The following is a 22,973-nucleotide window of genomic DNA, read 5'->3' as shown; positions in this document are numbered from 1 at the left end:
TGGTTGCTGGTCTAAAGTGGAATAGAAAGGAACAGAAAGTGTGCTATCAAGTAGGACACAAAGTGGTATAAATGTTTGTAAGCTTGGTCCAGAAAATAAATAACATAAAATTGGTTCTCGAAAGATAGTAGGACACAAAGTGTGCTATGAAGTATGCAAAATCCCTGCTGCGAATGTGGACTTCAAAGAGCACGACACAAGAATCTTATCTATATATGCAATATAACTTTGGTAAAGCATAGGAAAGAAATACCCAATGACTTGCATTACACAACAACTTAAGCAATTGTCACGTAGACTGATGAGCATATGCACATTTTTTGAAGTAATTTCGCAGATATATAAATCTGAAAACAAAAAAAAAAATCTTACATTTCATACTTCATAGCAGTTCCAGAGTAGATGGCAAGACGAGGTCCCTATTTTTGTTATACCAAGGTGGGACAATTATCTTTCTCAGAGATGGCCTTGAAAATATCATCGAGTCAACAACATCAGCGTGCACATTATAGCAGTGCCTCAGATTGACTTCTGTTAGTTGCATGCAGTTTTTTGCCACATGCATCATTCCCTTCCCTGTGATGCTACGACAATTTTCCAGTAACAACTTTAAAAGTCCACAACAACACTTTGAAATTGCATATAGTGTTTCATCATCAACTCTTGTATGTGACAAGTTCAACACCTCCAGTTTGGGAACTTCAAAGTTCATTCCGCCTAGCCCAATTCTCGAACAGTAGGCTAAGTTCAAATACCTAATCTCACTACATCTCCTTAAAACTTGACAAATACCTTCTTCAGATATGTCATAGCAATGGCTCAAATCAAGCAACTGCAAATTGGGGAATAAGGAAGATAACATTTCTAGGTTTTCATTACTTAACCAACAATTGTGAATCAAACTGAGAGACTTCAGTTGAGGACTTACAACAAAATCCACCAAAGAGCTAGAATTTTCTAAACTCTCTACGCTCATACATTTGAATTCCACTTTGATCTCACTAAGTGAAGGGCAATTCCTAATGAAAGAAAACAACATTGCGCAGTCTTGATCGAAATAATTGGTAAAGGATAAAGACCTCAGCGTTGGTCTCTCACGTAGAGCGGAAACAATTCCCGCGTTGGTTAATTGACAACATTTAAACATGATAACCTCTTCCAGAAACTTACAATTCTTAAACAGGTGGAAAATCAATTTGTCGCTGATATAGTTATGAGCAGAGAGGTTAACCTTACGGAGTTTGAAAAGTGCCAATGAAAGAGCCTTTACTCCATCAAGGAAGTTGCTAAAATCGTTGAAATTTTTAGGGTTACTAAGGTCGAGTTCTTCAAGCAAAGGAAAACAATCGGCTATGAGGAAGATGTCAGTGCTATTGATAGATTCAATGTTGGAACATGTGAGTGATGTGAGTTTCAACGGAAAACGGGAGAGTTGGCGGAGAACCGTGTTGAGGCAACCGTTGAACAAAGTGAAGTCAAGGGATGTGAGATTGGTAAACCTTTGAAAATCGCGACAAAAGAATGAGAGTGAGGCGTTTTTCGAGATAGTGAGAGAGAACCGGAGACCACTGGTGATGGAAAGAAACTTTTTTGAGATGACCGAGAGAGATTTCAAGACATGGTTGTAGTCTTTGAAGTCGTTGTCGTTGGTGTCGATGAGGAGTTTGAAGATACATTCCCAGCAACCATCCGGTAAATATAACAAAGGTGATGTCGAAGCCATTGAAGCAGAGAGTTGGGAGAAACAAAACCAATTGGTTTGAAGAATTGAGAGAAAGCGTTGTGTTTTCTGAAAGTTGGAGATTTTAGGGTTAGGTTAACTGCAAGTGATAAAAGAAGGTTGGATCTATTAAAAAAAATTTAAATGTGTTTTTTTTGTCGATATAAATAATTTTAACTTTTCATTCACCATCATTTTGATGACCTTAAAATTTTCTTCACTTTTAGTCATCAAGAAATCTCAATTACCATTTTTAGTCGTTGGTTTTCAATAAATATGTATAAATCAAAATTGTGAATGAGTTTTTGCATAAATGCTTATAAGACTATATGAATCTTACAATTTTTTTTTAACAAATATGAATTTTTATATTTTTAGCACTTAAAAATTCATATCTAATTTATGTTTGGTAAAAAACTCTAATCTTTTTAGGAGATATTTCTACAATATTCTAAACATTCAAGCAAAAATTAATTCAAAAATTTAAAATATGTTAAAAGCAAGAATCAAACGTGTGGTGGAAAAACTTTGGGACAAATAAAAGTTGAAGAAAATTTTCATAGAGACTAAAACATAAAGTTAAAATATTTATAAAGACCAAAAATATATTTAACTCAAAAAAAGAAGGCTGAATTTTTCCGAGCTTCACATATGCAAACTTCGTATTAATAGGATCTTCTCTAAGATCGGAGTGTTAACTCAAGCATTAAAGTTTATTTAATTAAATTTTGGGCTCGTTCGATATTACTCATAATTTTTATTTACTTAAATTTTGGGCTCGTTCCATATTAAACGACTCATAATTTGAATTCACCTTTTTATTCTCTAGATAAAGTCATGTCAACTGTGTTTTTGGAGCTCATGGAGGTAAGAGCAGAGTCAACTTTTTATCAACTTGACTAATTGTTCAAATGTTATGGGCTTATGATACCGTTATGGAACTGAAGGTTTATAAAACAAGTTAAATAAGGTGCGTGTACATCGTTAGTTTCCATATTTACTTAATAAAGGATTCATATACTTTGTCTTCGGTTATTGGTATGAAAGTTTATGAGTAGGCATGGCAATGGGGCGGAGTGGGGACGGGTTTTACCTTCCGCATCCCCATAGTGCTCTACTTCCATATACTTATCCGATACCCTACCCATACCCAGCGGGGATGAAAAATTAAATCTCATCCCCGTCCCCGACGGGTTCGGGTATACCCGCCTCATCCCCATCCCTGCAGTGGATACTGTTTTAATAAAAATAAAAGTATTTTTCAGTCCCGATCGCAATGTTGTAATGCATTATTCAAGATAGAGATGATGACGATCGATGACTATAGTGATGGAGAAGAAAGATACCGAGAGTGTGAGATATGGAAAACTATGATAACTGAGTGTCATCTGAAAGACTTAGACTCTGACTGTGTGAGTGAAATAACTTAGGGTTTCAATTTCTATTTATATAAAAGGGGTAATAATTTGATTTTCAACATTCGGGACGGGTTTGGTTATGAGTTCGGGGTGGATACTTATATCCCCGTTACCCATCCCGTACCCTAGTTTTGAAATCGGGGAAAACCCATACTCATACCCAAACCCAGTCAAAGCGGGGAATACCCGTCAAAATAGGTTTGGTTTGAGCGGATACCCGCGAGTATGAGTTTTGTTGCCATGCCCTATTTATGAGACAAGTTATATAACGTGTTCATAAATCGTCAGTTTTCATGTTTATTGAATAAGTATAAGGAAGAAAGGTGGTGAGAAAAAATCGATTGAAATTGGTCCCACAATAATCATTAGTGCATATCAATTAAATTAATCAAGCAATCTTTACTCATCATGGTTGATAGAATCTTTTTTTGTGAACCCATTTAGCGTAATTCATTCCGTTTAATGATTCTGAATATACCTCCCGTCCTCCCCTCAACAAAAAAGAAAAAGAAAGAGATTACATATAACTATGTAAATGGAAAGTGTTGGGAGTTTCGGGAGCGCTCAGAACTGCGATTGACTAAATGTCTAGGACTACTAAGAGCATCCACAATGGAGACTCTCAATTTTAAGGTCTTAAATGGACACATCACTTTTTAATAATTTTTTAATAATAGTACTTAATAGGTATTCAACCACTCCAATGGAGATCCTCTAACAAAGGGTCTAATAGAGTCCCATAAATATTATTTAATAGCCATGAAAATTATTATTTTAATAAAAAGTAATGTGGGCCCATTTAAGAATGGGGTCTTAAGTTAGACCTTGGATCTTTTAAGATCTCCAATTTTTTTTTCACAATGGGAGTACCTATTAGGTATCAGGTCTTAAATGGTGAAGACCTCACCATTGTAGATGCTCTAAGAGGTTAACTCATCATATTCTACTTCTGCTCTCTCACCGAGCTCAATCAGGGCTCTTGACTAAATGTCTAGAACCACTAAGAGGCTAACTCACCATATTCTACTCCTGCTCCCTCATCGAGCCTAACCAGGGCTCTGATATCAGTTCTAAACGTCTAGGACCACTGAGAGACTGACACACCATATTTTTAACCACAATTTTTCAGTTTAGTGAGAGTCACCCTCACCAACATCACTAGCATGATCCACATTAGGATTCCATTCCTTCTCCCTCATCGGGCTTTTATACCAGTTGTTGAGAAGTTTGAGGAGCGCTGAAACCCAAAAAGTGGTAATGAGTTACTCCCTCCGTTCCTTTTTAAGTGTCACTTTTGAAGAATTTTTTTGTTCCTATTTAAGTGTCACTTTACATAGTTCAATGCAACATTAAATGTTATTTTACTAATATTACCCTTATTTATTATTGTGGAGAGAGAAATATATGTAATGAGATATTAAATAAATAAGGTTATTATAGTAAAAATTGAAATTATTGTATCAAAAGTAGCAACATCTATTGATTGTCTTGGTTTGTGTAAAATGTCAAAATGTGACAATTAAAAAGGAACGGATGTAGTAAACGTCTAGGACCACTAAGATACTTAAACACCACATCTCTACCTGATACCTTAAGGCATGACATATATGAGTTTCCTATCTTATATATCTGTTTCCTCTATTTCTACCTCATGTGAGACATAATTACTCACGCTTGATTTCCAAAAAAAAAAACAATGGAAAATAAGAAGGAAAAAAAAAATTATGGAATCAAATCTTGTGTGATGAATCCTCTATCTACTTTATTCGAGCATACATCATTATAAAAGATGAAATGGAGAACTTATAAAAATAAAAAAAATAAAAAGAACATGAAGATGAAATGAAACAGGGAACAAAGAAAAAATTAGGACACATGAATCCAATTATTTATGGGTATAATAAATATTACAAATCAATTTCTAGTATAATTTCTAGTATTATTGTGCCAAATAGTAACTTTTGTCCAGTGGATATGGTCAGTAGTACGGAACATACCATCGGTTTTTATTATCCAGAATTCATTAATTCTTGCAACAATATTTGTATATAAACGAACCCAAAACACGATACATCACTAGGAGTACTCCTTTCGACAGTTTCTCCTGCATGCATTTCAAATTGTCCCCATACCTCATCACAATCAAAGTATACTGGTAATGAACCTAGAGGCAGCGCAATAAAGATTTTAGCATTTGTGTATTGGATTTGTTGAAGCTTGGTATCATTTGAAGAATCACCTAGAGAAGATATTAGTGCAAGGAAAAAGAAAAGGACGACATAACATTTGGCTAACATTTTTGAGGATTTATTGTGTAATATTTCTATGGTTTTTTTTTTGAGGGAAGTGTAATATTTCTATGGTTGATTAAACATGAATGATTAGTCAAAACTTCTAATATATTTATAGTTGAAAATGTAAAAGGAGTCTTATTAAAACTTCTAATATTTAAAGACAGATGTAGTATATCTAGTTTGACTAAAATTATGTTTTTTCATAAATAAACTAGCAATAAACTTTTTTGTTGACTTTTTCATAAATAAACATAAATGCATTATGTTTTTTTCGTTGACTTTTACCTCCCACCATATTTTATGTAACATCCCAAGATTATTTAAGAGATTAATCCTTCTTGGGTAAGAAAACTAAAAGAGGAAATTTTAAATAAAAAAGGATACCATATTTGACTTCATTAAATGGAAATATTACCTTTTTCGGGTCATTATTTAATGCAAATATTACTTTTTTCGGGTCATTATTTGCCATACTAATCGGTGTCTTCGTAGAGTTAATTAAGAAAATAGAAAAAGAAAGTTTTAAATAAAAAATGATAATATTTTGACTTTGAAGAATTGACTATACAATTTCAAATACAATACCTAGTATATTTGTCCCCTTAAGCGGTGGATTGGGAAACTCTCCCGTGAGTTTTATACGGGAGGAGGTTCACTGTCAATTTCAACCATTGAAGTAGAGAGATCAAATCTGATTATGATATGTGTTGTGATCTAACAAGTTTCTTTTAGCATTCTTTACAACAAAATATTACAAATACTCATATATCCAAGAAACATAAATATTAACAACACCAAGTGCTAAGAAGGACTTCGGAAATATCAGAAGCACTTCAGATGAGATCAAAGCATCTCATAGGCACTGCAGAGTTGAAGAACAATAGTATTAACCAAGAAAATATGAGATCAGAAGAAGTTCCGGATAGACATCAGAAGTACTTCAAATTCCTGATCAGGAGATCAAAAGAGCATATCATAAGTACTTCAAAACGACTAATTAAAAAAGTTCATAATTGGTTCTTATCATTGATTCTCATCTTTTTTTTTTTGACAAAAATAAAACGATATTCATTCATTCAAATCGATAGATTACATCAGATACAAACATCGCTAAAAACGTAAAGGGTGAATCTGCGAACAAACTTACAACACCCAAGTTAATAGCATAAAACGGCAAAATGCCTACAAATAATATGATAAAACCTAAGTCACCGAAATTCACATGCTTCCGGATCTTCAACGTTGACGCCCAAATCATTGGTTGAATTTGTAATTGACTGATGTCGATCTTTCAATAGGAAATAAACGAACACCGCGACAAGACGCGAAATCAAACGTCGCACAAGACGACGAACAACACCACGCCGCACTTAGACGACGAAATCCCAAAAAAAAAACACAAAAGAAAAAACTTATATATGTGAAAACCACTTATTTAGATTGAAAGAAAATGGAAAAAAGATGTCGAGGGGTGATTCTAGGTCAAAAAATGACCTAAAACCACCCTTCCTCGATGAACAAAGGAGAAAGAAAGTTTAGAGAGAAGTTGGAGTTTCTCTCACTAGAAAACTAGGGCCGGCTTTGTAATGGACTCCAAATATTTACTAGACGTTCTCTTACTTGGTCTTAGAAGTTAAGGGATAAAAGAGATTGTAACTCCAAATATCAGAAGCAAATCATAATGGACTTCAAAATGGGAAATTCAAAAGACACGAAAAGGATTAATGATGACAGAAAGATAACAAAAAATGCACAAGAAGATCTGAAACAGAGAAACAATGCACAACAACTAGTTTCAAGATTTTCTTGGTCAACAAAGCAAACCACAAAAAGATAAAATAACGACTAGTTTCTAATGGTAGTTCCTTGTTTGCTCACAAAGATTTAAGCTCTATAAAAGGTAGAATCATTCAAATGCGAACACACCTCTCAACAACATAATCTGTCATTAAAATCTTTTTTTTTCTTCATAAGAATCACTACAAGAAACATTCAAGTTAGCTAGGAAACATTTCCTAGGAATAGAAGCAAAATTCCTAGGTATGGAGGCTTTCCTAGGAAGTTTCCGAGGAAATACTTCCTAGGTATATTTATAGTTGTCCCTAGGAAGTTGCCGAGGAACCACCGAGGAAGTTGTTAGCGAGGACACACCTAGGAAAATTTCCTAGGAAACGTTCCTGCAAAAACTGCCAAATCCTGCCACCACTGTCACAGTTCAGTCGATGTGACAATTAAAAATAAAAACCAAAATTTAAAATTCAATTTAAAAATAAATTTTGAAATTCAATTTAAAATATTATTGCGCCAAAAATTTAAAATTTTTAAAATTGCGCCAAAAATTTTTTTGAACCAAAGAAATTTGAAAATTTTTGGATATTTAATTATTTGTTTCCTAGGAAATATTCCTCGGAAAACTACAAAAAAAAATAAAAAAAAATCGAAAAATACAAATTTTCCCCTAAAATTATGTTAATTAAATAATAATTTTAAATATTATTTTACATTTCCAATATCCAAATAAACGGAAAATATATTCATCAACGAGAGAGTTTTAAAGTACAAAAGGGACCGTATATATGCGGCACACCTAAAACCCAAAAACAAGACCCAATCATGATGCAAGGAATATACAACATGGCACAACCAGCAAAAACGATGCCGACAATAGCATATCCCTGCATCAAAATCGAACATAAAGGGCCACCAGCCAAAATAGAACCTAAAAACTGCCACTGCAGCATCAACAACAGCCAAAACAGAAGAGCATAAATGCTGCAATATCAAACTGCAGCATTCACATAGTCCACAAAACTAGCCTAAAACTATCTAAAGCATCATATTTGCCAAAACAGAAGAGCATAAATGCTGCAATATCAAACTGCAGCATTCACATTGTCCACAAAACTAGGCTAAAACTATCTAAAGCATCATATTTAAATAAAGAAGTCAAAATATTCTTCTCATCTGAAGCATCATATTTAATTGGTGTCATCACTTTCATCCTCCTCAATGTTGGGATTGTCCGACTCATCTGAATCATCTTCTTCAACACCCGGTCTCCTTGATGTGCTTGCAATGAATTCCTCAAACCGTCGATCAACGCTTTCTTGAAATGCTCTATATTGCTCAGCGTCCCGTTCCATCTTGTCCCGCAACTCTTGCTCCATTAGCTTACGAGCCTGTAACTCCTGTGTCAATTGTTCTATCCGGGAAATCAAATGAGGCAACGTTTCTTGGTTACTTGAAGAACCTTCTCCAAATGAAGGCTCATTGATTACAGATCCATGCTCCATGAGGGGAGCGTACCGACCAAGACCATACCACTTATGCGTTGTCCCGGGTCCTGATACCTTCCTCCAAAGTTCTAGCTTGATCGCATCAGGCAATTCTTCATAGGTCGAATATTCTCGTGACTCTTCCAAGAATAGTCGTACCTCCTCCCGAAAAGCTACCTGTATACATAAATAATAAATGGAAATTGCTTAATAACTCTTAATTGCAAAACCAAACAGCACAAACAGTCCAAACCAGAACAGCCACACTACACAACAGTATATGCACATTTCTTAAAGAGGTGAAAACTATTTTGAATATTCACTAGCCATATTTCTCTATGGTTTTATAACTTCATTTGTAAATGACCAAACACCCTGCAAAGATAACATTTAAATTTAAAGTTACTAATTCATTTGAGGCGTGTCGGCGTAATAAATGTGGGTAGCTCTCCCAACCGGGATTCAAATCTTGGTTCACCACATTGTGGAAGTCTAGCACCTTGCGTTAGAGGAGTCGGACCAAACAAAAATGAAAGATGGGCAAATTAAGGAACCAAAGTCTTGGTTGCAAATTACATTCCACAAACTTCACAATGTCATAAGATTTTGGATTACTGTATTAAATATCCACCCTACACAGTTATCAATGCTCAAAGAGACACTTAAAAGCTACCTATCAATTCCAAAACAAGTTAAAAATAACATTAAAAACATAATAAGAAATGCCAAAATATCAACCAGGAACAGTGTCATCAACATCACATGCACAAAATGCTGCAAGATGAAGGACAAATAAAAATTTAGTTTATGAATCAAGCAACTCAGTAAAGAAACCATGATAATCCTATCCCCACAAAATAACCTATTCGTCTTTGGCTAATTTACTGAAACTGATAAGATTCTTAATAAAATAACAGACATGAAGAAGAATAATTGATTTGAACTAAGCCACCGAGCTTGATCAGGGCCAGGTTATTACTATGGTTTCGGATGCAAAATAAAATAAAACAGAAAACTAAAAATAGTAACATGAATATTCCAGGCAGAATGTAATGAAAGTTCAGAAACATCACACAACACCCATCATACTGTCAGAGTAGAAATTCACCTGTGTATTATAGGAGCGATCATCAACGTAGACATCCGTACCATGTATAATATGGTTTTCTCGATGAAGCTCGTCTACATAGGGATCTCTTCCAAGATCTTTTGCCTAATTTATCACAAAAAGTTAATTAATTACATAACCTGACTAATTAAATATATACGTATATATAAAAACATGTACAAAGTTCATATACTTTTACCATATGTCTCGCGTGGGTTGCACCAGTAACAGACCCTTGTGTGTGGCGAGCTTGTCTAGAACTTGCTCTATTCCTTTTATTAGCCGTGGAGCACTTTTTATATCTCTCATTTGTAGCCCAATAGGACAACAAGGCACACCAATCTTCTTCGCCCATCCAATGAGGGCGATAAGAACGGTCTTCAGCAAGATTCTTTTGTTCATCATATAGCATATCTGACAGACGCGTACTTGCTAAACGATGAAAAAGGCGCTCGATATCAAATTCGTATTGAGGATCCCACACACAGTGTCTCTGCAAAAAAATAAATGAACCATATATAAAATAAATATAATGATTAAAGATTTATTTATTAAAAATTACTTTTTTTAAATCAACCCCATAGAAAATAAAAGATTTAATAATTTCTTTTTACCTTAAACTCTTTAAAAACTTTATCCCCAATTTCTTTCTTAAGATCCTTATACACGGGCCACGGCTTTTTATACACTGCTTGGATTGCCTCCCTTATGTATTTTGCAGAGATTTTCGATGGCTCCAACCTGAACATTTAAATGGATAATTAATATATTACTTTAAAAAAAAATAAGTATGAAATGAAAGTAAGTAGAAGATTAATTTGTTAATACTTACGAGTCACCCTCAATTTTGAGTAAATATATTTTTTTGTACATTGGTACCACTTCATAATAGCGACGTCTCACTCGGCTTTGTCGTGCTGCTTCCCTTTCTTGTTGTTGGCTTTGATGTTCTTGTTCACATTGTTGTTGTTGCTCTTGTTCTTGTTCTTGTTGTTGTTGCTGCACCTCGGGTACTGGCATAAATCCTCCATTAATACCAAGCAACTCTAAAAAACGGACATCTGGTATATCTTCTAATGATAATGTAGGAGGTCTTGCAGAGAAATGAGTGTTACTATATCCTGGTGAGTGTGTATGTAGTGGAGGAGTAACACTAGACATAGTGCCTCCAGGGAATGAAACTCCATTTATACTAGGAGATGGAGTAGGAGGCCTTGCAGAGATGGGGTTGGTAGTATGTCTTAGTGAGTGTGTGTATAGTGGAGGATTAACACCTGACATGGTAACTCCATGTATACTAGGAGATGGAGCAGGAGACCTTGCAGAGATTGGAGTGGTAGCATGTCTTGGTGAGTGTGTATAGAGTGGAGGATTAACACCAGACATAGTAACTCGAGTGAAAGAAACTCCAGGTATACTAGGAGAAACTCCAGGTATAGTAGGAGATGGAGTAGTATCACGATGGGCAGGTGGACATGCCGTGGAATGAGCCGTGTGTGTGGAGGTGGATATGTCGGTGAAGGAGATCTGTGTGGAGGTCGACCATCACTACTAGGCTCACGAATAACAAGGCTTTGTGACCTTCTTGCCCAAATTGGCTCCACTTCCTCCGTAATTGTATACTTTGATTTTTTTTTACTAGGCTCTGCAACCTTCTTGCCCTTATCTTCTTGCCTAGACATAGCTGTCATAATACAATGAAGGAGTTTACAGTATCAATTATGGACTATAATATTTTCAAGTCATCAATCACTTTCTCATGAATTCAAAAGCATCATTACTCTAATTTAAGAATTCCAACACATTTCAACAAACATGATTTTAACATTAATCACTCATCCAATAGGTAAAATATCTATTCAATCAACAACTACCTCCCCTGCCAAAAGAAAGGAAAAACAGATGCTGGCTATAATCTATATAAATTCCTACATTAAAGAAACAAGACACTTAATTTGGTTCTCCAAAAATATACATGCATCAAATTGCTTTTACACTTAACAGTGATATCAAAATAGTCCTTCAATGATTAGTATTATTAATAACGCTGCCAGTTTCATCCTTCCAACACCAATTTGTGTTAACACAGAAACTGTTTTGGAAGGGAAAAATGAGCGTTTCTCTTATTCAATTAAAACTGAAAAAGGCCAAGTTTATAGACTTAGCACTACATCGTTGGACCAGAATAAGTTTACCAACATAGTAGGATGTCAACAATGGACTATTAATCTCAAAAAAAGAGTGGACATAGCATAAAACTCATTTAGCAAATCAACTATTAATCTCATTTAGCAATGAACTTACCAAGGAAATGCAAGAACTCAAATCAAAACCCCATCAGGAAAACCAAAAGTCATGATGGGGTCACTACTACACTAGCCTATTACACTAACCAAAAAGAAGCACAGACAAATAATTATGAGTATCAGGAATAAACATTTTCCAATACATTGATTCATAACCAGGAATAAACATTTTATTAGCAGAAGTTGTTAGCAGAAGTTGATTACAGACATAAGTGGCACACTTCACTTGTTAGCCGAAGTTGTACACCTCCATGAAAAAACAAACAGGAATATGACATTGTTTTTTTATTACACAAAAAAGTACATTGCTTTCAAGAATAATCCACAATTTCAGGCATATCACAACCAAATCAACCATAAATCACACAGTTTTAGGACTCAAAGCGCAGTCATTTGTGATGTTGCAGAGAAAAAGTTAAATTAGGAAGCTAATGCTTCTGATGTTGCAGATAAATTTACTAATTCCTTTACAATGTTTAAACATTTTTGAAGACTTACAATGTGGACCTATATAAAATCTCTAGTATTAAACCATATCAAAGCTTAACCAGGGGAAACCTATAACAAACCTTAACTATTAACTAATCATCATATTTCTGCATTTTCATAAAAAAATAAATCATATTTCTGCATTTTCATAAAAAAATAAAGCCAAGACAAGACAACACTAAGAAAAACCAGTAGCCATCTAACAGAAAACTACATCAGGAAACCAAAACAGGTCAATACTACACTACTAAAAGAGCCCAAATCAAATTTTTCACTGAACCAAAAGAACTCAAATCAAATTTTATGTGTATCCAAACCAAAAGAACCCATTTTTCACTATACCAAAAGAACCCAATTCACTGTACCAAAACATGTTAACTTAAACCAGAAACATTTTGAGCACCGTACCAAACCGTACCAAAAGAACCCAAATCAAATTTCTGAATAAAAAACATGGCATAAATCAAATTTAAAGCAAAAGTGAAGGATTACATTAATCAAAAAACCCAAACCAGAAACCCTAAAATTTTAAATCACAAATTAGCAGATTGAGTGAGAAGATTGGGTGACCACCTTTTGAGCACCGTTTGATTTCCGATTGTGTGAGTGAGTGAGAAGATTCTGAGATTGAGCTCCGATTGTAGTTCCGTGACCGATTGTAGCACCGATTGGCAGTGTGTGAACGATTGTAGCACCGACTGAGATTGAGCTCCGATTGGGAGTGAGAAGAATCGAGAGTGTGTAGGCTAGGTTGGGAGTGTGAGAGCGATTGTACTGTGTGAAACCATAACGAGGAAGAGAAGAGAGTGAGGAACGGATTAGGGTTGGTGGTGAGTGAGTTGGTGAAGTTTATGATTTGGGGGTTTTGGGGGAAAATGAGAAAGGGGGGAATGAAATTTTCTATAATAGTGTTCCCGGCTAAATGAAATTTTGGTGAAGCTTAAATGAAATTTTGGACATAAGAGTGTTCCCGGCTAAAACTCTTTTTCTATTTTTCTTTTTTATTATAATAAAAAATTACAAATAGTTTTCTTATTTTCTTTTTTGTTTTTTATTACTAATTATAAATAGTTTCATTAAATGATAAAATAGTTATAATATGTATCATTAAAACACTTACAAATAGTTTTCTTATTTTCATTTTTGTTTTTTATTACTAATTATAAATAGTTTCATTAAATGATAAAATAGTTATAATATGTATCATTAAAACACTTAAAATGATAAAATAGTGTGTGAGTTCTAGCCACTAGGCAGGCTACTAGACCAAGAAAAAAATTACAAATAGTTTTCTTATTTTCTTTTTTGTTTTTTATTACTAATTATAAATAGTTTCATTAAATGATAAAATAGTTATAATATGTATCATTAAAACACTTAAAATGATAAAATAGTTTCATTAAACATTAAACACTTAAAATGATAAAATAGACATTACATTAAATAGTCTTCAGGATTGTTTGCTTCTTCCAAATTGTCTTCAGAGTTGCTTGACTCTTCAGTGTCATTAAACAACATGTCAGAGTCAATTTCCTGACCATTAACTTCTATGTCGACCAAATTTGTAACCGGGTCGACTTCAATCACCTCTGGAACATGTGACATTCCATTGTCTTGGTAAGCTACTTCAATATTTGGAATTATGTCATCTGTTTCAATTTGACCCCTTGGTTTTGTCTTGATAGCAGCACACCATCCCTGTTTACGCCGGTGATGAGAAGGATATGGTACATAATACACTTGAGTAACTTTGCTTGCTAAGATGAACGGGTCAAATGCGTTATATCTTCTATCCATTCTTATGTCAACAGTTTTGTACTTTGGATCAATTTTTGTCCCATTCCTCGGGTCAAACCACTCACAATAAAATAACACAACTTTGTTGTCTTGTTCAACATATGCGTAAGTCAATTCAAAAATGTGTTTAATCACACCATAGAAGTCATCTTCACCTCCCTCACTGACTCCTTTAACGTAAACACCACTATTAATTGTTTTTTTCCTACCGTCCATGATTCGGTATGAAATTTAAATCCATTGACAAAGTAAGTGTGCCATTTTTTTACACGTCTATGCGGACCATCAGCTAATCCTCTCAAATGTAATATATGTATATTGGGCTCAACATTTAACACTTGATCTTTAAACCATCTTGGAAAACTAGTGTATATCTCCCCAACATTTAATACTTGAAAGATGTGAAGGTATGGTCCAACCTCATGACAATTAATCAATACATGAACTTCGGCCGACCGCAACTCTGCATCGTTCATCCAGTACTCTTTCCCTGACCCAGAAGGACGACCGAGAAGACGAAAGACTGATAAGGTTGACGGACTCCATTCAGTTTCGGCAATAGCTTCATTTCTAACACTTATTGGTCTCAACATCAAGTGATTGAAGTAATGAGAACAAAAATTCAAGGCTTCCCGAGCACAGTAAGCTGCAATTATTGATCCTTCAACCCTTGTTTTGTTGTTCACCGTTCGCTTCGAATCACCCATAAACCTTTCAAATGGATACATCCACCTGTATTGAACAGGTCCACCGAGCTAAGCTTCGTACGCGAGATGTACCACAAGATGTTCCATAGAATCAAAGAAACCTGGGGGAAAAACTTGCTCCAATTTACAGAGAATGATAGGAATATTACGATCCATTTTAATAAGTTCATCCTTCCTCAATGTTGAAGCACACAAGTCTCTGAAAAACTGACTAATTTCAGTCAACGGATTTATAACATGGTTAGGCAATGAAGAAAACGCAATTGGAAGTAAGCGTTCCATGAGAACATGGGAATCATGACTTTTCATCCTACGCAATCTTCCAGTGTTTACGTCGGCACACCTTGACAAGTTAGAAGAATATCCATCTGGCATCCTCAATTATTTTAACCACTGACAAACAGATTTTGCTTCAGCACTGGTTAAACTATAAACAGCCTTGGGTTTCAGATATTTTCCATTTGGAAGAAGTTTTAACTCCATATCTGGTCTCTTACAATACTCTGGCAAATCCATTCTAGCCTTCTCATTATCTTTTGTTTTACCAGAGACATTCATCACTGTGTGAACTATATTGTCACAAAAATTCTTTTCAATGTGCATAACATCAAGATTATGTCTTAGTAAATTGTCTTTCCAGTAAGGGAGATCCCAAAAAATACTTCTTTTGATCCAATTGTGGTCTTCACCATATCTTTCGTATCTGACTCTTTGGCCAACATCTGGAAATCTCCATAGAGTGCTGACTCTACGGAATATTTCATTTGATGTTAGCTTAGGAGGTGGACCATCTTTTTCTACTGTGTCTTTCCTGAACTGATTCTTCTTCCTCCGGAATTCATGATCCTCTGGTGTGAAGCAACGATGACAGTCAAACCACGAATTCTTTCCTCCATTTTTCAAGTAAAATTCCTCTGTATCTTTCATACAATGAGGACAAGCCAATCTACCATGAGTCGACCATCCAGACAACATGCCATATGCAGGAAAGTCGTTAATAGTCCACATTAAAGCTGCCCTCAATGTGAAATTCTCCTTCTTTGCAATATCGTACGTCAATTCACCAACCCACAACCTTCTCAGATCATCAACTAAGGGTTGTAAAAACACATCAATACCGTCAGTTGGGTTCGACGGTCCTGGTACAATACAACTCAAGAACATGTAAGGTTTTGTCATGCACATCTCAGGAGGAAGATTGTATGGGGTAACAATTATTGGCCAGCAAGAATAAGGCTTAGCCCACGCTGTGTTATACGCAGTAAATCCATCAGAACATAATCCAAGTCTCACATTACGTGGATCTTTTGCAAAATCGGGATGTACCGCATCAAAGTGCTGCCATGCCACTCCATCACAAGGATGCCGCATCACCTCTGAATTAGTTTTATTGTAATAATGCCATGTCATATGACCAGCCGTGTGCATTGATGCAAACAATCTCTTCAGTCTTGGTATTATTGGCAGGTAAAACATTGACTTGACTACGACTCGTTTCTTCTTACGATCAACATCATCGCCGCTCACTTCATACCTTGGTGCATTGCAAAATTTACACTCCTCCAACGCGCCATCATTCTTACCAAATTCATTGTCATAAAACAACATGCACCTATTAACACAACAATCAATCTTTTTTTCTTCCAATCCCAACTTCATCACTAATCTCTTTGCCTCATAATAACTTAATGGTAAATTTTCTGGTAGAGGAGTCGAATCCCTCATCATTTTCGTGAAGTACTCTGCACAATCTTCGGGTACATTCCAATTTGACTTCCCAGCTAATAGCCTCACACACATGGATAACTTCGACTCAGACGACCCTTCAAACAACGGTTCGTTTACTTTTTTCATCATTGAGTAAAACTTCAATGTCTTCTCGTTCGGGATTATTTCCTCTTCAATGCCCTCATTGTAAGACAGATTTACCCCGAGAGCTTCACACCCTGTATGCGCTCCACTGCTTGAAGCCTGCATATTAACATCAAACTCATCCGGCTCTTGTTCACCATGATGTCTCCACACATAATAATCCTCCATAAAACCAACATCCTCTAAATGTTTTATGACATCTTTTGGGCTCTGAATAAACCCACATGTACATTTAAGACACAGACATCTAATCCCTCCCTCACTTCTAAAAATACCTTGTGACATGGCGAAAGCAACAAATTCACGAATTCCTTCCTTAAATTGAGCTTTAAGTGTCCTTTTCCCCGGTCTTTTTCTATCGTACATCCAACTTCGATGAAGAATATATTGATCCATCTTCTGCATCATTGACATTAATTCAAATTAATTTATATTTTCTATAAAAACATATTTCTTTTTAATTAACAACCTAATTCCTTAGACTATTATTTCTATTCTAAAAACAATATCGTTACAATAACATATTTAAACTATTAATTTTTATACTATTCTATTTTTATCGTTGTCACAATCTAATGAACATATCTCTTTTTTTTTTCTTTCTAATTAACATTGTTACTAACCTACCTTTTTTAATAATAATAATAATAATAATAATAATAATAATAATAATAATAATAATAATAATAATAATAATAATAATAATAATAAGGTTATAAATGAGTTTTCAAGTTTAGTCCATATAAAATTTTAATGATAATTTTAGTCCTCCAAAATATTGTAGTTTTCATGAATAGACCCTATTTTTGTAAAAAGTTTTTAAAATAAGGATTATTCTTAGAAATTATAAATTTTTGGAGCACTAAAATTATCATTAAAATTTTACAGGGACTAAACTTAAAATATTAATTATTTTTATAGGGACTAACTGTTCTAACAATAAATAAAAAATACTAGAAGAAAAAAAAGCACCAGGAAAAATAACTAAAATAATTACTAACCTAACATTATTTTTACTAACTAATATTTTTATCTTTGCTAAAAAAAACTAATATTTTTATCAATAACTAAGACAACAATTTTACTTCCTTAAAAAAAAAACAATTTTACTAACATCTTTTAATAGTTATTAACAAACAGTTTTAATGTCAATCACAACATTTTTTACTAATACTAATAATTTTAAATAAATAAGAAAAACTAACCTCAAATAATATAATTTGATTACAATGCAGATCGGAAAAGTAGCAGCCAACAGCAAGAACAAGAACTTGTAATAGGAAATGAAACCAAATATTAACTGCAAAAAATAATGCAACATATATTACATTAACATTTTATTTATAAATATAAAAATTGAAATCATTTAAAAAAATAGTTACCTTATATGAAAAAAAAATATGCAAGAGCAATTGTTGAATGGTATAGATGGAAAATAAAACTGAAGTGAGAAGTGTTAAAAATTTGGAATGAAAACTATAATAGAGAAGTGTTGAAAGACATACACAAAAACCCAATTAAATAACCCAATATGGGTTGCTCAACGTTCACCTGCTACCAATTGAATATGCCAGGCCTTTTTTCACTGTGCTCAACGTTATCATAGAGTTGTTCACGTTACCTTTTCCTGCAAAGCCTGTTGCATTCTGTACCATGTGTTTACCTAGGAATTATTTCCTCGGTAACCACCTAAAATTCCTCGCTAAGCATCATCCTAAGTGGTCAAACGGTCAAATATGCCTACCTAGGAAATATTTCCTCGGTAACCACCTCCATTTCCTCGCTAAGCATGGTGAAACGGTCAAATATGCTTACCTAGGAAACTTTCCTCGGTATGCATTGTCTGTAGCGAGGAAGCTGGATTCCTAGGTATAATTCCTAGCTAAATTGATGATTTCTTCTAGTGAATCACTAGATTTGACAAAGATCAGAAGCAGAAGCAGAAAAGTACAAATTCATCTTTATGTGATCAGGTTGTACTTAAAGTTCAGATTTACCTTGGGTGATCTAGTTAAACTTAGAGAGAAAGAGAGAAAATCATTGTCAGATCAAATTGATCAATTTTAAAGATGAAAATAAAAAAAACAATTGTGTAATTGGATGTAAAGCTTCACTAATCCACTTTATGGTATAAAGGTGGATTTTGTGGTAGCTAAAGTTTGAAGAGGCTGTCCAAAACTTGTAAGGTTAGGAAGACCATAAAAGAAGAGAAAATAGTACAGAATCTAAGAAGGCATCACAGGTACCATATATTGAAGGAGACTGGACTAGCCCAATTAGGGTGAACTTGTATAACTTGTTTGTGTTTTTTTGAAGGAAACTTCCTTGTGTTATCTTCTATATCCCTTAACTCCTTTATTTGATAGTTTAAAAGTAAGCATAATCATCTAATCTCTTGTATCAACACCTAATTCAAAAATATTTATCTTAGCGTTTACTAATAAAATATAGTAGACTTGATAAAAGAGTATATATACGGAAGAATAACAAATAAAAACCTGATTCAAATGAAAGTGAAGAAAAGGTGTAGTTTAAAAGAACTCCTGCAATGCAAAACAACGCAAAGTGATGAGCACGACGGTGCCGGAGAAACTAGGGCTTGTTCATAAAGCGAAGAGTGTATATATCCAATGCTAGAAAATTTTACATTTCCGGTTCCAATTAAAATTTCAAAATCGTTTATGATTTGATTTTTATTGAAGCAGAATACTAAAGAGATAGAGTCAAGTTTGCTAGCCAATAAGGAAGCAGAACACACTAGGGCACAGTTGCTTGGTCCACAAGTTATTAGAAACCCTAGTGTTAAAATGAGTTGTAACTAACTCTAAAGTTTGTTACAATAGAGGTTATGATTCTATAAGATAGGGTTTACAATAGGTTAACATACACTATCATTTGTAACTCTATATATAGATGTAATACCTTCATGATGAAGTAACAATAATAATACACTTCATTTTTCAGTTTCTCTCATTTTTCTTCTTTCTTCTTCATGAAGATTCAGTTACTCAACATGGTATCAGAGCCTGAAGCGCTCCTTCCGCAAATTTTTCTTCGTTTTTCTCTGTTTTCTTTTGGTTGTTGCTCCCATGGCTCCACGCAACAATGGCGTTGGAACTTCAGAGCTTGTTCTTGATCAGTCTAGTCCGTTTTTCGTTCATCCTGGTGATGGTCCATCTTCTGTTACAGTTACACCGGTTTTAAATGGTTCCAACTACCATTCCTGGGCACGCGCTATGCGACGCGCTCTTGGCGCGAAGATGAAGCTTGAGTTCGTGGATGGAACTATTCCACCAGTGTTGGATGAGTTTGATCCAACTTATCGTTCTTTCAATCGTTGCAACATGTTAGTGCTTTCTTGGATCTTGAATTCCGTTTCTCCCTCTATTTCTCAATCCATAATTTTCATGGATAATGCTATAGATGTATGGAATGATCTTAAAGAACGCTTTTCTCAAGGTGATTTGGTTCGTGTTTCTGAGTTAATGCAAGAGATCTATGCATTACAGCAAGATTCCAAGTCAGTTACTACCTTTTATTCAGAATTGAAGATTTTATGGGAAGAGTTGGAGATCTACATTCCCATACCTAGTTGCAGTTGCAGGCATCAATGTGTATGTGATGCTATGAGAAATGATCGCAAGAACCATCTTATGTTGTATGCTATGAGGTTTCTTACTGGTTTAAATGAGAATTTTTCCATGGTCAAGTCTCATATTCTGTTAATGGATCCTCTTCCTTCTATAAACAAAATTTTTTCTATGGTTTTACAACATGAAAGACAGGGTAATCTTGCTCCTGTTGATGACAGTGTCCCTGTTGTCAATGCTGTAAATTCTGGTAAGCACAAAGGGAACTATCCAGGAAATTCATCCAAGAACCCAAATCCTAATTTTAGCAAACCAAGAATCTGTACTTTTTGTGGTAGAAGTGGTCACACAGTTGAAACTTGTTATCATAAATATGGTTTTCCTCCACACTTTCAGAGGAATTCAAGAGCTGGTCCCTCTGCAAATCATGCTGCATCCACAGACAATGTTGGTGAAAATATGGATTCTAGTGATCACCCTGAAGTAGTGCCAGCTTCTCCTACTATCACTACTGAGCAGTATGAAAAGTTAATGCTTTTACTTCAGAATTCATCCCTTACTCAGGATTCAAAATCTGCACATGCTTCTTCTAATCAGGTTTCTTCCTTCTATTCCACTGATCATACATCAGTTGGACAGAAAGGTACTTGTTTTGTTTATTCTTTATCTTGTCATAGTTTGTCTCTCAACTCCTGGATCCTTGATTCAGGAGCTAGTCATCATATTTGTGGAAATATTCAGTGGTTTCATTCTTACAATGAAATCACCCCCATGCATATAAAATTGCCTAATGGCCACAATGCAATAGCCAAACATGCTGGAACTGTTAAATTTTCTGAAACCCTAGTCATTTTTAATGTGCTTTATGTGCCTGAATTTCAATTCAATCTCATATCTGTGTCAAAAATGTGTGATGCTTTGCATTGTTTTGTCAATTTTAATGGTTCCAAATGTTTTATTCAGGAAATGAGCAGCTTGAGGATGATTGGTTCTGGTGAAAGAAAAGGAGATTTGTATTACTTAGTCTTGCCAGATAGAGTTGCTTGCAACACAACTCAAGTTCCTTCCACTTGTCTTTTACCAGATACAAATCAAGCCCCTTCTCTTCCAGACAGTGCCCTTTGACACTTTAGATTAGGACATTTATCTTTTTCTAGAATGAATTCTCTCCATTCCCAGTTTCCTTTTGTTAATGTTGACAATAAAGCAATCTGTGATGTATGCCATTATGCTAAACACAGAAAGTTACCTTTTGATTCTAGTTGTAAAAGAGCAAATAAGCCATTTGAGCTAATACATTTTGATATTTGGGGCCCTATTGCTGTTCCTTCTATTCATGGTCATTCATATTTTTTAACTGCTGTTGATGATTATAGTAGGTTCACTTGGTTAACTCTTATGAAATCAAAATATGAAACTAGAAAACATGTCACTGATTTTATTACTTTCATTGAAAACCAATTTTCTGGTAAAGTCAAAACCTTAAGAAGTGATAATGGCCCTGAGTTTATGATGCCTCAGTTTTATGCTTTGAAAGGTATTCTTCATCAAACTAGTTATGTTGAGACTCCTCAGCAGAATGCTAGAGTTGAAAGGAAACATCAACACATTTTGAACATTGTTAGAGCTTTACTTTTTCAATCAAATCTTCCTAAACAATTTTGGTCTTATGCTGCTATTCATGCTGTCTATATCATGAATAGAGTGACCAGTCCCATAATTGATAACCATACTCCATATTTTCTTATTCATAAAGAAACACCTGATTTAACTCAACTCAAAGTCTTTGGTTCTCTTGTTTATGCCTCTACTTTACAAGCTCATAGAAGCAAACTTGCTTCTAGAGCAAGAAAGTCTGTTTTTTTAGGATATAAGGCTGGCATGAAAGGGATTGTTTTATTAGACATTAATACTAAGGAAATCTTTGTTTCTAGAAATGTCACACATCATGAGAATATTTTTCCTTATCAACCTATCAAATCCCCTTCTACCTGGAAATATTATCCTAATTCATCACCTTCTGCAACTGACAATCATCATCCAGATATCTCTACTCCTGTTCTTCCTCCTCAACCACAAACCTTCACACCTAATACTCCTTCCACTTCAACTACTTCTCCCACACCATCACCTCAACTTTCCAAACCTATTAGAACAAAACATCCACCATCATACCTGGCAGACTATGTATGTGACACTTCTCCTGCTCCTTCATCAGCAGCAATCACTCAAGGTACTCCTTACCCTATTGCATCTTTTCATTCACTTGCACACTTATCACATTCACACAAAGCATTTTCTCTTTCAATCACACAAAGTACTGAGCCCAAAACCTATAAAGAAGCATGTCAGTCTGAATTTTGGGTTAAGGCTATGGATTCTGAATTAGATGCTTTA

General features: G+C 34.7%; 2 protein-coding genes and 1 pseudogene across 2 annotated transcripts; all 3 read right to left on the bottom strand.

The window, feature by feature from the left end:
• Positions 1 to 382: 382 nt before the first annotated feature.
• LOC146927085 (F-box/LRR-repeat protein 14-like) lies at positions 383 to 1,723 on the bottom strand. The gene has a single exon (XM_085708123.1). It carries the CDS (start codon positions 1,721 to 1,723, stop codon positions 383 to 385), a length of 1,341 nt encoding a protein of 446 aa, XP_085564249.1.
• A 6,160-nt stretch (positions 1,724 to 7,883) lies between these two features.
• On the bottom strand, positions 7,884 to 11,663 carry LOC146927084 (uncharacterized). Its single transcript, XM_085700470.1, has 5 exons — positions 10,648 to 11,663; positions 10,430 to 10,556; positions 10,015 to 10,308; positions 9,816 to 9,920; positions 7,884 to 8,884 (listed from the first exon to the last, which is right to left on the bottom strand). Exons 1-5 carry the CDS (start codon positions 11,199 to 11,201, stop codon positions 8,411 to 8,413), a joined length of 1,554 nt encoding a protein of 517 aa, XP_085556596.1. The 5' UTR covers positions 11,202 to 11,663; the 3' UTR covers positions 7,884 to 8,410.
• Positions 11,664 to 13,993: 2,330 nt separating this feature from the next.
• Positions 13,994 to 17,464, bottom strand: LOC146927083 (uncharacterized; annotated as a pseudogene).
• Between the last annotated feature and the right edge of the window lie 5,509 nt (positions 17,465 to 22,973).

This window comes from Medicago sativa, chromosome 4 (assembly GCF_051527215.1).
Source record: "Medicago sativa cultivar Bolivia chromosome 4, Bolivia_mono, whole genome shotgun sequence".
NCBI lineage: Eukaryota > Viridiplantae > Streptophyta > Magnoliopsida > Fabales > Fabaceae > Medicago > Medicago sativa.
This window is presented reverse-complemented; position numbering and strand designations above follow the sequence as displayed.

What these genes read in the sequence shown, in the direction of transcription:
- LOC146927085 (XM_085708123.1), bottom strand. Translation starts at nt 1,723, where the DNA reads ATGGCTTCGACATCACCTTTGTTATATTTACCGGATGGTTGCTGGGAA.
- LOC146927084 (XM_085700470.1), bottom strand. Translation starts at nt 11,201, where the DNA reads ATGTCTGGTGTTAATCCTCCACTCTATACACACTCACCAAGACATGCT. An exon ending in CAACCCACGCGAGACATATG is followed by an intron (nt 9,921 to 10,014) that starts GTAAAAGTATAT and finishes GTGATAAATTAG; the next exon opens with GCAAAAGATCTTGGAAGAGA. An exon ending in ATCGCTCCTATAATACACAG is followed by an intron (nt 8,885 to 9,815) that starts GTGAATTTCTAC and finishes TTATGTATACAG; the next exon opens with GTAGCTTTTCGGGAGGAGGT.